At 38.6% G+C, this 11718-nt stretch overlaps 1 protein-coding gene across 4 annotated transcripts in view; it reads right to left on the bottom strand.

Annotated features, from left to right (window-relative positions):
- The window catches only part of CFAP54 (cilia and flagella associated protein 54), a 315472-nt gene that overhangs the window by 80733 nt on the left and 223021 nt on the right, over positions 1-11718 (bottom strand). For all 4 annotated transcript variants that reach the window (XR_005719649.1, XM_040232778.1, XM_040232776.1 and 1 more), the window contains one exon: positions 1104-1259. Coding sequence is in view for 3 of the 4 variants with exons in the window: in XM_040232778.1 (XP_040088712.1) it covers positions 1104-1259 (156 nt within the window). In the remaining variant the exon portion in view is untranslated. The remainder of the gene's footprint in view (positions 1-1103; positions 1260-11718) is intronic.

Raw genomic sequence — 11718 nt, forward strand, 5'->3', positions numbered from 1 at the left:
ATCCTAGAAAATCAGCAAACACTGGAAAACCAACACAGCTGATGAAAATGCTCTCGTGTGCACACAGCTCTGCCTCCCTCTTGGTGAGCTGCAGCCTTCAAATGCCGGGCGTTGGAATGCTACTTCTATAGCCAGGACTGGAAAGAGAAACCTCATAATGACTGTGAAAAGCATTGACAGTTTCCATGCAGCAAGTGGACAGAGCATAGAGCCACCTCATGTGAAATTCACATCTGGGCATTTAGTAGCTCTTGACTTATAGATGGTTATTTACCCAGACTCCCCTCATCTGCCAACCAGAATTGATCATCCCTACCTTGTAGTGCTATTGTAGGAACTGGCAATATGAGATGTAAAACACTGATTACAGTGCTTTGTACCTAGTAGATGTTCAATGCTGCTGCTGCTGCTGCTAAGTCACTCCAGTCATGTCCGACTCTGTGCGACCCCATAGACGGCAGCCCACCAGGCTCCCCCGTCCCTGGGATTCTCCAGGCAAGAACACTGGAATGGGTTGCCATTTCCTTCTCCAACTCATGAAAGTGAAAAATGAAAGTGAAGTTGTTCAGTCGTGTCCAATAAATGATACCAACTGTCATCATCACTTTTCTCAGGGCTAAAATGGCCACAACAAAGCTATATGAATGCATTATGCAAATATGTGTTGTAAGTTATAAGTATAGATATGCTATAGCTATTTAAATGGATAGGTATCTTTTACAGAAACTGGCTATTTTAGCTAAGTAATGAAATTATGCATAAAAATATCTTCTAAGCATTAAGTAACATTTTTCATAGCTAAATGGCTGATAATGAGATTTTTGGGTCGAACGTGAAACTTTGCATAAGGAAAGCCAGTCGTAATTATAAAAGAAATGAAAATAGGAGTCTTTTTTCCCTTTCTAGATGTAAACTTAATATAAGCACGTTCACTTTATCCAAAACTGAGTTTGGCAGAGACATCAAGGTGTTTGTCAACACCACACCCTTTGTAAAATCAATATTTTATATAATCAGTGACCAGATTTTTAAGAAGCCTTTTGTTAATAGGAAAAAAAGTTTTGCCCAATTTTATCATAGTTGTGACTCCAAATACATCTTACCTTTCTGAAAAAAGATTTCAGCTTCCACCTCATGTTCTTTTGTTCCTGATGTCCTAGCGAGCTTCAAAGCTATTTCAAAAAAATGAAGGGCAGGTAACCACTTTGAAGGATCCTTCTTTTTACTGGTATAATATACTTGCTTGGCCACTGTATGTCCTAAAAGAAAGATGTTAGATGAAGAGGGAGAAATATACATAGTGCTCATAACAAGGGCTTTGCAGGTGGTGCTAGTGTAAAGAACCCGCCTGCAATGCAGGAGATGCCAGTTTGATCCCTGGGTCGGGAAGATCCCCTGGAGGAGGGCATGGCAACCCACTCCAGTATTCTTGCCTGGAGAAACCCATGAACAGAGAAGCCTGGCAGATTAAGGTCCATGTGGTTGCAGAGAGTGAACACAAATGAAGCAACAGCACACACACACACTCATTCATACCCAACCTCCCAGTTAACAGACTCCTCTCACAGTAGGTGCAACTAAGAAGTCTGGGTGTGTAGGGGGAGGAGGGTTCCTGGCAGCCTAGTGGTTAAGATTCCAGGATTTCATTGCTGTGCCCTGGGTTCAATCCTTGGTCAGGAAATGAGCTCCCACAAGCCGTTAGCAAGGTCAAAAAAAAAAAAAAAAAGAATAGAATTCTACGTGTCTTCAGTTTTTAGCATTGAAGAAACACTTAAAGGAAACTCAGTACCCAAATATTTCAATGAACTATAAACAATAGCCTTTTGAAACTTGGTCTCTGATAAATTTCAACATTTTTCTCATTTTTAAGATGAAGAATAATCTCTTGAGTCTTTTTCCATTCTAAAAGTTCGTAATGCTCTACATAACTTCTGGGTTCCAGAGATAACGTTGTTAGTAGTGAAACACCTGGAAGATTTATAAAGTTTTATGTTGTTCCCAATAAAATTTGCATATATTAATAGGCAGTAATTTCTATTCAGTTCTATAGTGGTTCCTCACATTGTATATTTTCTCATTATAAATTGTTTGCAAACCCATTATGGACAAAGACCTCACGTCATACTTCTGGTGTGGTCCCATCACTTAACATGATAAAGGATTATTATATTATTGAAGGGGCATTAGATTTAATTTCTAATCATCCCCAAAGAAAGACAGACATTTATTCCACAAATATTTTCTGAATTCTTAGGCACTGGATAAGAAAGATAAAAGTGGAAAATAAGAACTAAGGTTCCTACAATGCCAGGTGCCATCCCAAGTACTTAAGCATTATCTCATGTAATCCTTCCAACTTTGAGTGGATATCATTATTATGCTCATGTTATGGAGGAAAAAGCAGTGGCACAGTGAAGTTTAAATAAACTGCCCAAAATTACACGATCTGAACCTAGGTAGTCAGCTCCAGAGCCCATACCTAAACCCTGACTCTGCAGCAGACCCCTTAAGTGAGAGACCATGGAGCTTAATGTCTAACAGAAAATGTGAACGGCCAGATAGGCAATCAAAATACTGTGCGGTTGACTGTGTAGGCAGTGAAAACCCAGGACGCTGTGGTAGCAGGTTATAGGAGCCCTGGGCCAGACCTGAGAAAGGTCAGAAATGCCTGCCTACTGAGTACAGCCATCAGGGCGGGCAACTGATGATCACCTTTGATATGTTTAAAGAAGAAAAATGTTGAGATAAAAGCAAAAGGCAACTTGGCGGAAAAGTTGTATTGATAGAATAGCTTAACAGGCAGAGTAGGGAGAGTATGAAAAGAAAGGTATTGTAAAATTGCAGAATGTGTAGGATTCCAGCTGAAATGCTGGGTACAAGCCAGTTATTGGTGTTAATGTGTCACCAGAGCCTTTGAACAGGTCCCTACCTGCCACTGAGCACTGAGGCAGCAGAACTGGAAACTATCTGAGGTTACTTCGAGTTCTGAAAGTTTGAAATCCAAGATGCCAGGCCCTACAAAGAGTTTTTAAGAAGCCTAATGTTTTATTGTTTTTTGTTTTTTTGTAAATGTGTAGCTCAGGAATGAACTATTTGAGTAGAAGGATGGTGGGAAAAGGGTCTTTCTCCCCACCCACCTCTCTTATCCAAGAAGAAGTTACACAGCCCTTCCTCTGGACAAGGCACTTTGCTGAGAAATGGAGATGAAGAAACTGAAGGCTTGCTTCCTGGGGCTTCCTAAGAGAGTAAGGAGGCCAGGCATGGAACAATGAGAATAGCTGACACCTATGAAGTTCTAAGAAGAAACCAGGTGCCCTTCTAAATGTGTTACACATTCCACTCACTTCATCCCGTGAGACTGGTACTTTTCTTACCCACATCTTATGAGAAAGGAAACTGAAAACACAGAGAAGTGAAATGATTTCCTGGAGGGAATTGGACCAGAATTCTTTCTCCAGAGTCCATGCTCTTAAACCCCAATAATCACCAACAACGATTAGATGGCAGGCAAGAAGCATATGCTAATACCATTTGTCCTATACCACCTCACATCTCAATACCTCTCCCATTACATGTCTTGCTTATTGTTTCAAAGTATACTATAACTGTTTATTAATATAAAACAAAAATATCAAGTCTCTTCATGTCATTGAGGCACTTATATACATGTACAATGTGTACTATAATTACTGACATATAATAATAGTACTTATTTTCTGTTTTTGTTAAAACTAGTAAAAGAATTGTTACAGAAATTGACTTTTCTTTCTCTCCCTAACTAGATAACAGATCCTTTGAAGGCAAAGATGATGGCTCCCACTCCCCAGCATCATTCTAGAACCTTTCTTCAATCAGTAATCTACTTCTTCAACTAATAAGGAAGCTCTAGGTTCAGTCATTAATGGGAAAAATAGTCTTTAATAATCATGATACTTATCTTTTTGTTGTTTTAGGAAAATAATCTCGAAATGTCTTTCTCTGCAAGAGGTTTTCACAAAGAAAAAAAAAAAAAAAAACCTAAGTGCCTCTGTTCTTGCAATGCAACTATACTATCACTGTAAAGGAAAACTGTAGAGAAACATCAAATCAGAGGAATTTTATGCTTCATAATATTGAGGCACACCTTTTTGCAATAAACATCAACTCTGTGAAAAAGATGTTGTGAAGCTGACGTTATTTTGACAGAAGAGCTGCTTTTGGTTTTTGTTCTTTAAGTTGGTATTTAATATAACATAACAGAAACCAAGCTGTTCTGCTTCAAGTGAGTCTAAAAAACAGCAGCAGTATTGCCACTGAGTGGTGACACATCTTCAAGATTAGTAAGGCAGGAGAGCAGAGAATACATTTAACACAATCTGCACAATTTAACACAATCTGCACTTTAAGTTCTTGTAGAAATCAAATATATTGATAATATAAATTGTGGGCTAAAAATGTAGGAAAATAGCTCTCATGGGATCAGTGAACAGGATAGGAAGTCTGCAGGTCAGCTAGGCTAGCCTAATTTAATAAATAAGGAAACATTAATAATAGGGGTGAATGGATTTCCCTACAGCAATAAAATTCATAAATGATGATGATAATCATAAAATTAAAATAATCATGATGAGAAGGAGAAGAAGGGGAACAAGGGGAAAAGATTCTGGGCAGTTTGAACACACTTCTGTTGCCCTCCTTCCCCAACTCTACTCCAATCACCAGCTTCTCCTGAGCTGAGTAGCTGCTGAAATGGGAGGTAAGTGGGGCCCAGGAGGTGAGGGGTGATGTTTCAAAATGTCGGTTTGGTTGTTATTCAGGTATGACAAGGTCAACAGATCAGGAGATGATTGCCACTGAAAAGACTGGTTTCTTTTTGCTCAAAGTTCTCAAGAGGAGGGGGGCACACATGCCATGCAGGGCACCACAAAGAAGCATGAGGGTCAGTCAGGAGGTAGAAGTGTTACAGGAAAGAACAAAATCTTACTCCTGTTGGATCTGTTTCTTTGATTTTAATCTTACTCCCTATTGCTTGGGTTTATTAAAAGGATAGTGTCTATACATAACGGTCTGCCTCAGGGAACACCACCCCTCTGTCTGAATGTTAAGCCAAAGTGCCTTTGTTCAGGGAGACATCCTGGTCCTATCCACCTGTGGATGGCTACAGAAAGGTAGAAATTAATACACATACTCTGTGAGGCTGGCCATTCCAGGAGACATTTGCAAGATTAATGGCCTTTTCACTTTAATTCCTCACCCTCCCCTGCTCTGTGTTCTAGAAAAGATACTGGCATCCAGACCCCGATAAGATGGCTATTTTGAGACATTAGTCTGCCATCTTCTTGGTCAGATGGCTTTCTGATTACAGTCATATTCCTTGCTTCAACACCTCGTCTCTGAAATATTGGCCTGTTGTGTGGCAAGAAGAGTGAGCTTGGATCGGGTAACAGAAGGGGCAGGGAAAAAATGTGGGCAAGAGTCTCTTTTTTTTTAATTTTTATTTTTACTTTGTTTTACTTTACAATACTGTATTGGTTTTGCCATACATTGACATGAATCCACCACGGGTGTATATGAGTTCCCAAACATGAACCCCTCTCCCACCTCCCACCCCATATCATCTCTCTGGATCATCCCCATGCACCAGCCCCAAGCATCCTGTATCCTGCATTGAACATAGACTGGCGATTCGTTTCTTACATGATAGTATACATGTTTCAATGTCATTCTCCCAAATCATCCCACCCTCTCCCTCTCCCTCAGAGTCCAAAAGTCCGCTCTACACATCTGTGTCTCTTTTGCTGTCTTGCATACAGGGTAGTCATTACCATCTTTCTAAATTCCAAATATATGTGTTAGTATACTGTATTGGTGTTTTTCTTTCTGGCTTACTTCACTCTGTATAATCGACTCCAGTTTCATCCACCTCATTAGAACTGATTCAAATGTATTCTTTTTAATGGCTGAGTAATACTCCATTGTGTATATGTACCACAGCTTTCTTATCCATTCATCTGCTGATGGACATCTAGGTTGCTTCCATGTCCTGGCTATTAAAAACAGTGCTGCGATAAACATTGGGGTACATGTGTCTCTTTCTATTCTGGTTTCCTCAGTGTGTATGCCCAGCAGTGGGATTGCTGGGTCATAAGGCAGTTCTATTTGCAATTTTTTAAAGAATCTCCACACTGTTCTCCATAGTGGCTGTACTAGTTTGCATTCCCACCAACAGTGTAAGAGGGTTCCCTTTTCTCCACACCCTCTCCAGCATTTATTGCTTGTAGACTTTTGGATCGCAGCCATTCTGACCGGTGTGAAGTGGTACCTCACTGTGGTCTTGATTTGCATTTCTCTAATAATGAGTGACGTTGAGCATCTTTTCATGTGTTTGTTAGCTATCCGTATGTCTTCTTTGGAGAAATGTCTGTTTAGTTCTTTGGCCCATTTTTTGATTGGGTCGTTTATTTTTCTGGAATTGAGCTGCATAAGTTGCTTGTATATTTTTGAGATTAGTTGTTTGTCAGTTGCTTCATTTACTATTATTTTCTCCCATTCTGAAGGCTGTCTTTTCACCTTGCTTATATTTTCCTTTGTTGTGCAGAAGCTTTTAATTTTAATTAGATCCCATTTGTTTATTTTTGCTTTTATTTCCAGAATTCTGGGAGGTGGATCATAGAGGATCCTGCTGTGATTTATGTCAGAGAGTGTTTTGCCTATTTCTCCTCTAGGAGTTTTATAGTTTCTGGTCTTACGTTTAGATATTTAATCCACTTTGAGTTTATTTTTGTGTGTGGTGGTGTTAGAAAGTGATCTAGTTTCATTCTTTTACAAGTGGTTAACCAGTTTTCCCAGCACCACTTGTTAAAGAGATTGTCTTTAATCCATTGTATATTCTTGCCTCCTTTGTCGAAGATAAGGTGTCCATATGTGTGTGGATTTATCTCTGGGCTTTCTATTTTGTTCCATTGATCTATATTTCTGTCTTTGTGCCAGTACCATACTGTCTTGATGACTGTGGCTTTATAGTAGAGCCTGAAGTCAGGCAAGTTGATTCCTCCAGTTCCATTCTTCTTTCTCAAGATTGCTTTGGCTATTTGAGGTTTTTTGTATTTCCATACAAATTGTGAAATTATTTGTTCTAGTTCTGTGAAAAATTACCACTGGTAGCTTGATAGGGATTGCATTGAATCTGTAGATTGCTTTGGGTAGTATACTCATTTTCACTATATTGATTCTTCCCAACCATGAACATGGTATATTTCTCCATCTATTAGTGTCCTCTTTGATTTCTTTCACCAGTGTTTTATAGTTTTCTATATATAGGTCTTTAGTTTCTTTAGGTAGATATATTCCTAAGTATTTTATTCTTTTTGTTGCAATGGTGATTGGAATTGTTTCCTTAATTTCTTTTTCTACTTTCTCATTATTAGTGTATAGGAATGCAAGGGATTTCTGTGTGTTGATTTTATATCCTGCAACTTTACTATATTCATTGATTACCTCTAGTAATTTTCTGGTGGAGTCTTTAGGGTTGTCTATGTAGAGGATCATGTCATCTGCAAACAGTGAGTTTTACTTCTTCTTTTCCAATTTGGGTTCCTTTTATTTCTTTTTCTGCTCTGATTGCTGTGGCCAAAACTTTCAGAACTATGTTGAACAGTAGCAGTGAAAGTGGGCACCCTTGTCTTGTTCCTGACTTTAGGGGAAATGCTTTCAACTTTTCACCATTGAGAATAATGTTTGCTGTGGGTTTGTCATATATAGCTTTTATTATGTTGATGTATGTTCCTTCTATTCCTGTTTTCTGGAGAGTTTTTAATCATAAATGGATGTTGAATTTTGTCAAAGGCCTTCTCTGCATCTATTGAGATAATCATATGGCTTTTATTTTTCAATTTGTTAATGTGGTGAATTACATTGACTGATTTGCAGATATTGAAGAATCCTTGCATCCCTGGGATAAAGCCCACTTGGTCATGGTGTATGATCATTTTAATGTGTTGTTGGATTCTGATTGCTAGAATTTTGTTGAGGATTTTTGCATCTATGTTCATCAGTGATATTGGCCTGTAGTTTTCTTTTTTTGTACCATCTTTGTCAGGTTTTGGTATTAGGGTGATGGTGGCCTCATAGAATGAGTTTGGAAGTTTACCTTCCTCTGCAATTTTCTGGAAGAGTTTGAGTAGGATAGGTGTTAGCTCTTCTCGAAATTTTTGGTAGAATTCAGCTGTGAAGCCATCTGGACCTGGGCTTTTGTTTGCTGGAAGATTTCTGATTACAGTTTCAATTTCCGTGCTTGTGATGGATCTGTTAAGATTTTCTATTTCTTCCTGGTTCAGTTTTGGAAAGTTGTACTTTTCTAAGAATTTGTCCATTTCTTCCTCGTTGCCCATTTTATTGGCATATAATTGCTGATAGTAGTCTCTTATGATCCTTTGTATTTCTGCGTTGTCTGTTGTGATCTCTCCATTTTCATTTCTAATTTTATTGATTTTTCTCTCTTTGTTTCTTGATGAGTCTGGCTAATGGTTTGTCAATTTTATTTATCCTTTCAAAGAACCAGCTTTTGGCTTTGTTGATTTTTGCTATGGTCTCTTTTGTTTCTTTTGCATTTATTTCTGCCCTAATTTTTAAGATTTCTTTCCTTCTACTAACTCTGGGGTTCTCCATTTCTTCCTTTTCTAGTTGCTTTAGGTGTAGAGTTAGGTTATTTATTTGACTTTTTTCTTGGTTCTTGAGGTATGCCTGTATTGCTATGAAATTTCCTCTTAGCACTGCTTTTACAGTGTCCCACAGGTTTTGGGTTGTTGTGTTCTCATTTTCATTAGTTTCTATGCATATTTTGATTTCTTTTTTGATTTCTTCTGTGATTTGTTGGTTATTCAGAAGCGTGTTGTTCCCCCTCTATATGTTGGAATTTTTAATATTTTTCTCCTGTAATTGAGATCTAATCTTAATGCATTATGGTCAGAAAAGATGCTTGGAATGATTTTGATTTTTTTTTTTTAATTTATCAAGGTTAGGTTTATGGCCCAGGATGTGATCTATCCTGGAGAAGATTCCGTGAGCACTTGAGAAAAAGGTGAAATTCATTGTTTTGAGGTGAAATGTCCTATAGATATCAATTAGGTCTAACTGGGCTATTGTATCATTTAAAGTTTGTGTTTCTTTGTTAATTTTCTGTTTAGTTGATCTGCCCATAGGTGTGAGTGGGGTATTAAGGTCTCCCACTATTATTGTGTTATTGTTAATTTCCCCTTTCATACTTGTTAGCATTTGTCTTATATATTGTGGTGCTCCTATGTTGGGTGCATATATATTTATAATTATGTCTTCTTCTTGGATTGATCCTTTGATCATTATGTAGTGGCCTTCTTTGTCTCTTTTCACAGCCTTTGTTTTAAAGTCTATTTTATCGGATATGAGTATTGCACTCCTGCTTTCTTTTGGTCTCTATTTGCGTGGAATATCTTTTTCCAGCCCTTCACTTTCAGTCTGTATGTGTCCCTTGTTTTGAGGTGGGTCTCTTGTAGGGAGCATATACAGGGATCTTGTTTTTGTATCCATTCAGCCAGTCTTTGCCTTTTGGTTGGGGCATTCAACCCATTTACATTTAAGGTAATTATTGATAAGTATGATCCCATTGCCATTTACTTTATTGTTTTGGGTTCGGGTTTATACACCCTTTTTGTGTTTCCTGTCTAGAGAATATCCTTTAGAATTTGTTGGAGAGCTGGTTTGGTGGTGCTGAATTCTGTCAGCTTTTGCTTGTCTGTAAAGCTTTTGATTTCTCCTTTGTATTTGAATGAGATCCTTGCTGGGTACAGTAATCTGGGCTGTAGGTTATTTTCTTTCCTCACTTTAAGTATGTCTTGCCATTCCGTCCTGGCCTGAAGAGTTTCTATTGAAAGATCAGCTGTTATCCTTATGGGAATCCCCTGTGTGTTATTTGTTGTTTTTCCCTTGCTGCTGTTAATATCTGTTCTTTGTGTTTGATCTTTGTTAATTTGATTAATATGTGTCTTGGGGTGCTTCGCCTTGGGTTAATCCTATTTGGAACTCTCTGGATTTCTTGGACTTGGGTGATTATTTCCTTCCCCATTTTAGGGAAGTTTTCAACTATTACCTCCTCAAGTATTTTCTCATGCTCTTTCTTTTTGTCTTCTTCTTCTGGGACTCCTATAATTCGAATGTGGGAGTGTTTCATATTGTCCTGTAGGTCTCTGAGATTGTCCTCATTTCTTTTAATTCTTTTTTCTTTTTTCCTCTCTGATTCATTTATTTCTACCATTCTATCTTCTATTTCACTAATTCTATCTTCTGCCTCCGTTATTCTACTATTTGTTGCCTCCAGAGTGTTTCTGATCTCATTTATTGTGTTATTCATTATATATTGACTCTCTTTTATTTCTTCTAGGTCCTTGTTAAACCTTTCTTGCATCTTCTCAATCCTTGTCTCCAGGCTATTTATCTGTGATTCCATTTTGATTTCAAGATTTTGGATCATTTTCACTATCAATATTCGGAATTCTTTCTCAGGTAGATTCTCTATCTCTTCCTCTTTTGTTTGGTTTGGTGGGCATTTCTCCTGTTCCTTTACCTGCTGAGTATTCCTCTGTCTCTTCATCTTGGTTATATTGCTGTGTTTGGGGTGGCCTTTCTATATTCTGGTAATTTGTGGAGTTCTCTTTATTATGGAGCTTCCTCACTGTGGGTGGGGTTGTATCAGTGGCTTGTCTAGGTTTCTTGGTTAGGGAGGCTTGTGTTGGAGTTCTGGTGGAGTTCTGGGTGGAGCTGGATTTCTTCTCTCTGAAGTGCAATGGAGTGACCAGTAATGGGTTATGAGACATCAATGGTTTTGGAGTAACTTTGAGCTGCCTGTATATTGAAGCTCGGGGCTGTGTTCCTGTGTTGCTGGATAATTTGTGTGGTATGTCTTGCTCTGGAACTTGTTGGCCCTTGGGTGGTGCTTGGTTTCAGTGTACATATGGAGGCATTTGATGAGTTCCTATCAATTAATGTTCCCTGGATTCAGTAGTCCTCTGATGTTTTCAGGATTTGGACTTAAGCCTCCTGCTTCTGGTTTTCAGTTTTATTTTTTACAGTAGCCTCAAGACTTCTTCATCTATACAGCACTGATGATAAAACATCTAGGTTAAAGATGAAAAGTTTCTCCACATTGAGGGACACCCAGAGAGGTTCACTGAGTTACATGGAAAAGAGAAGAGGGAGGGGGTAGTTAGAGGTGACTGGAATGAGATGAGGTGGGATCAAAAGAGGAGAGAGCAAGCTAGCCAGTAATCACTTCCTTATGTGTGCTCCACAGTCTGGACCGCTCAGTGGTATTCACGGAGTTATACAGGGAAGAGGAGAGGGAGGAAGTAGACAGAGGTGGCAGATAAAAGAGGGAAATGAAAAGGAGAGAGACAGATCCAGCCAGTAACCAGTTCCTTAGGTGTTCTCCACCGTCTGGAACACACAGAGATTCACAGAGTTGGGTAGAGAAGAGAAGGGGGAGGGAAGGGACAGAGGCCACCTGGTGGAGAAAAAGGAGAGTCCAAAGGAGGAGAGAGTGGTCAAGCCAGTAATCTCGCTCTCAGGTAAAATTGGGTAGTGAAGTTTGGGTTTTTTAATGTACAAAATTGACAATAAAAACCAAAAAGCAAAGATTAAAAATCTAGAGTAGAGGTTGGATTTTCAAAAATACAATATTAAAGAAAAGAAGAAGAAGAAAAAAAAAAA

The sequence above is a fragment of the Oryx dammah genome, unplaced genomic scaffold (genome assembly GCF_014754425.2).
Source record: "Oryx dammah isolate SB20612 unplaced genomic scaffold, SCBI_Odam_1.1 HiC_scaffold_29, whole genome shotgun sequence".
NCBI lineage: Eukaryota > Metazoa > Chordata > Mammalia > Artiodactyla > Bovidae > Oryx > Oryx dammah.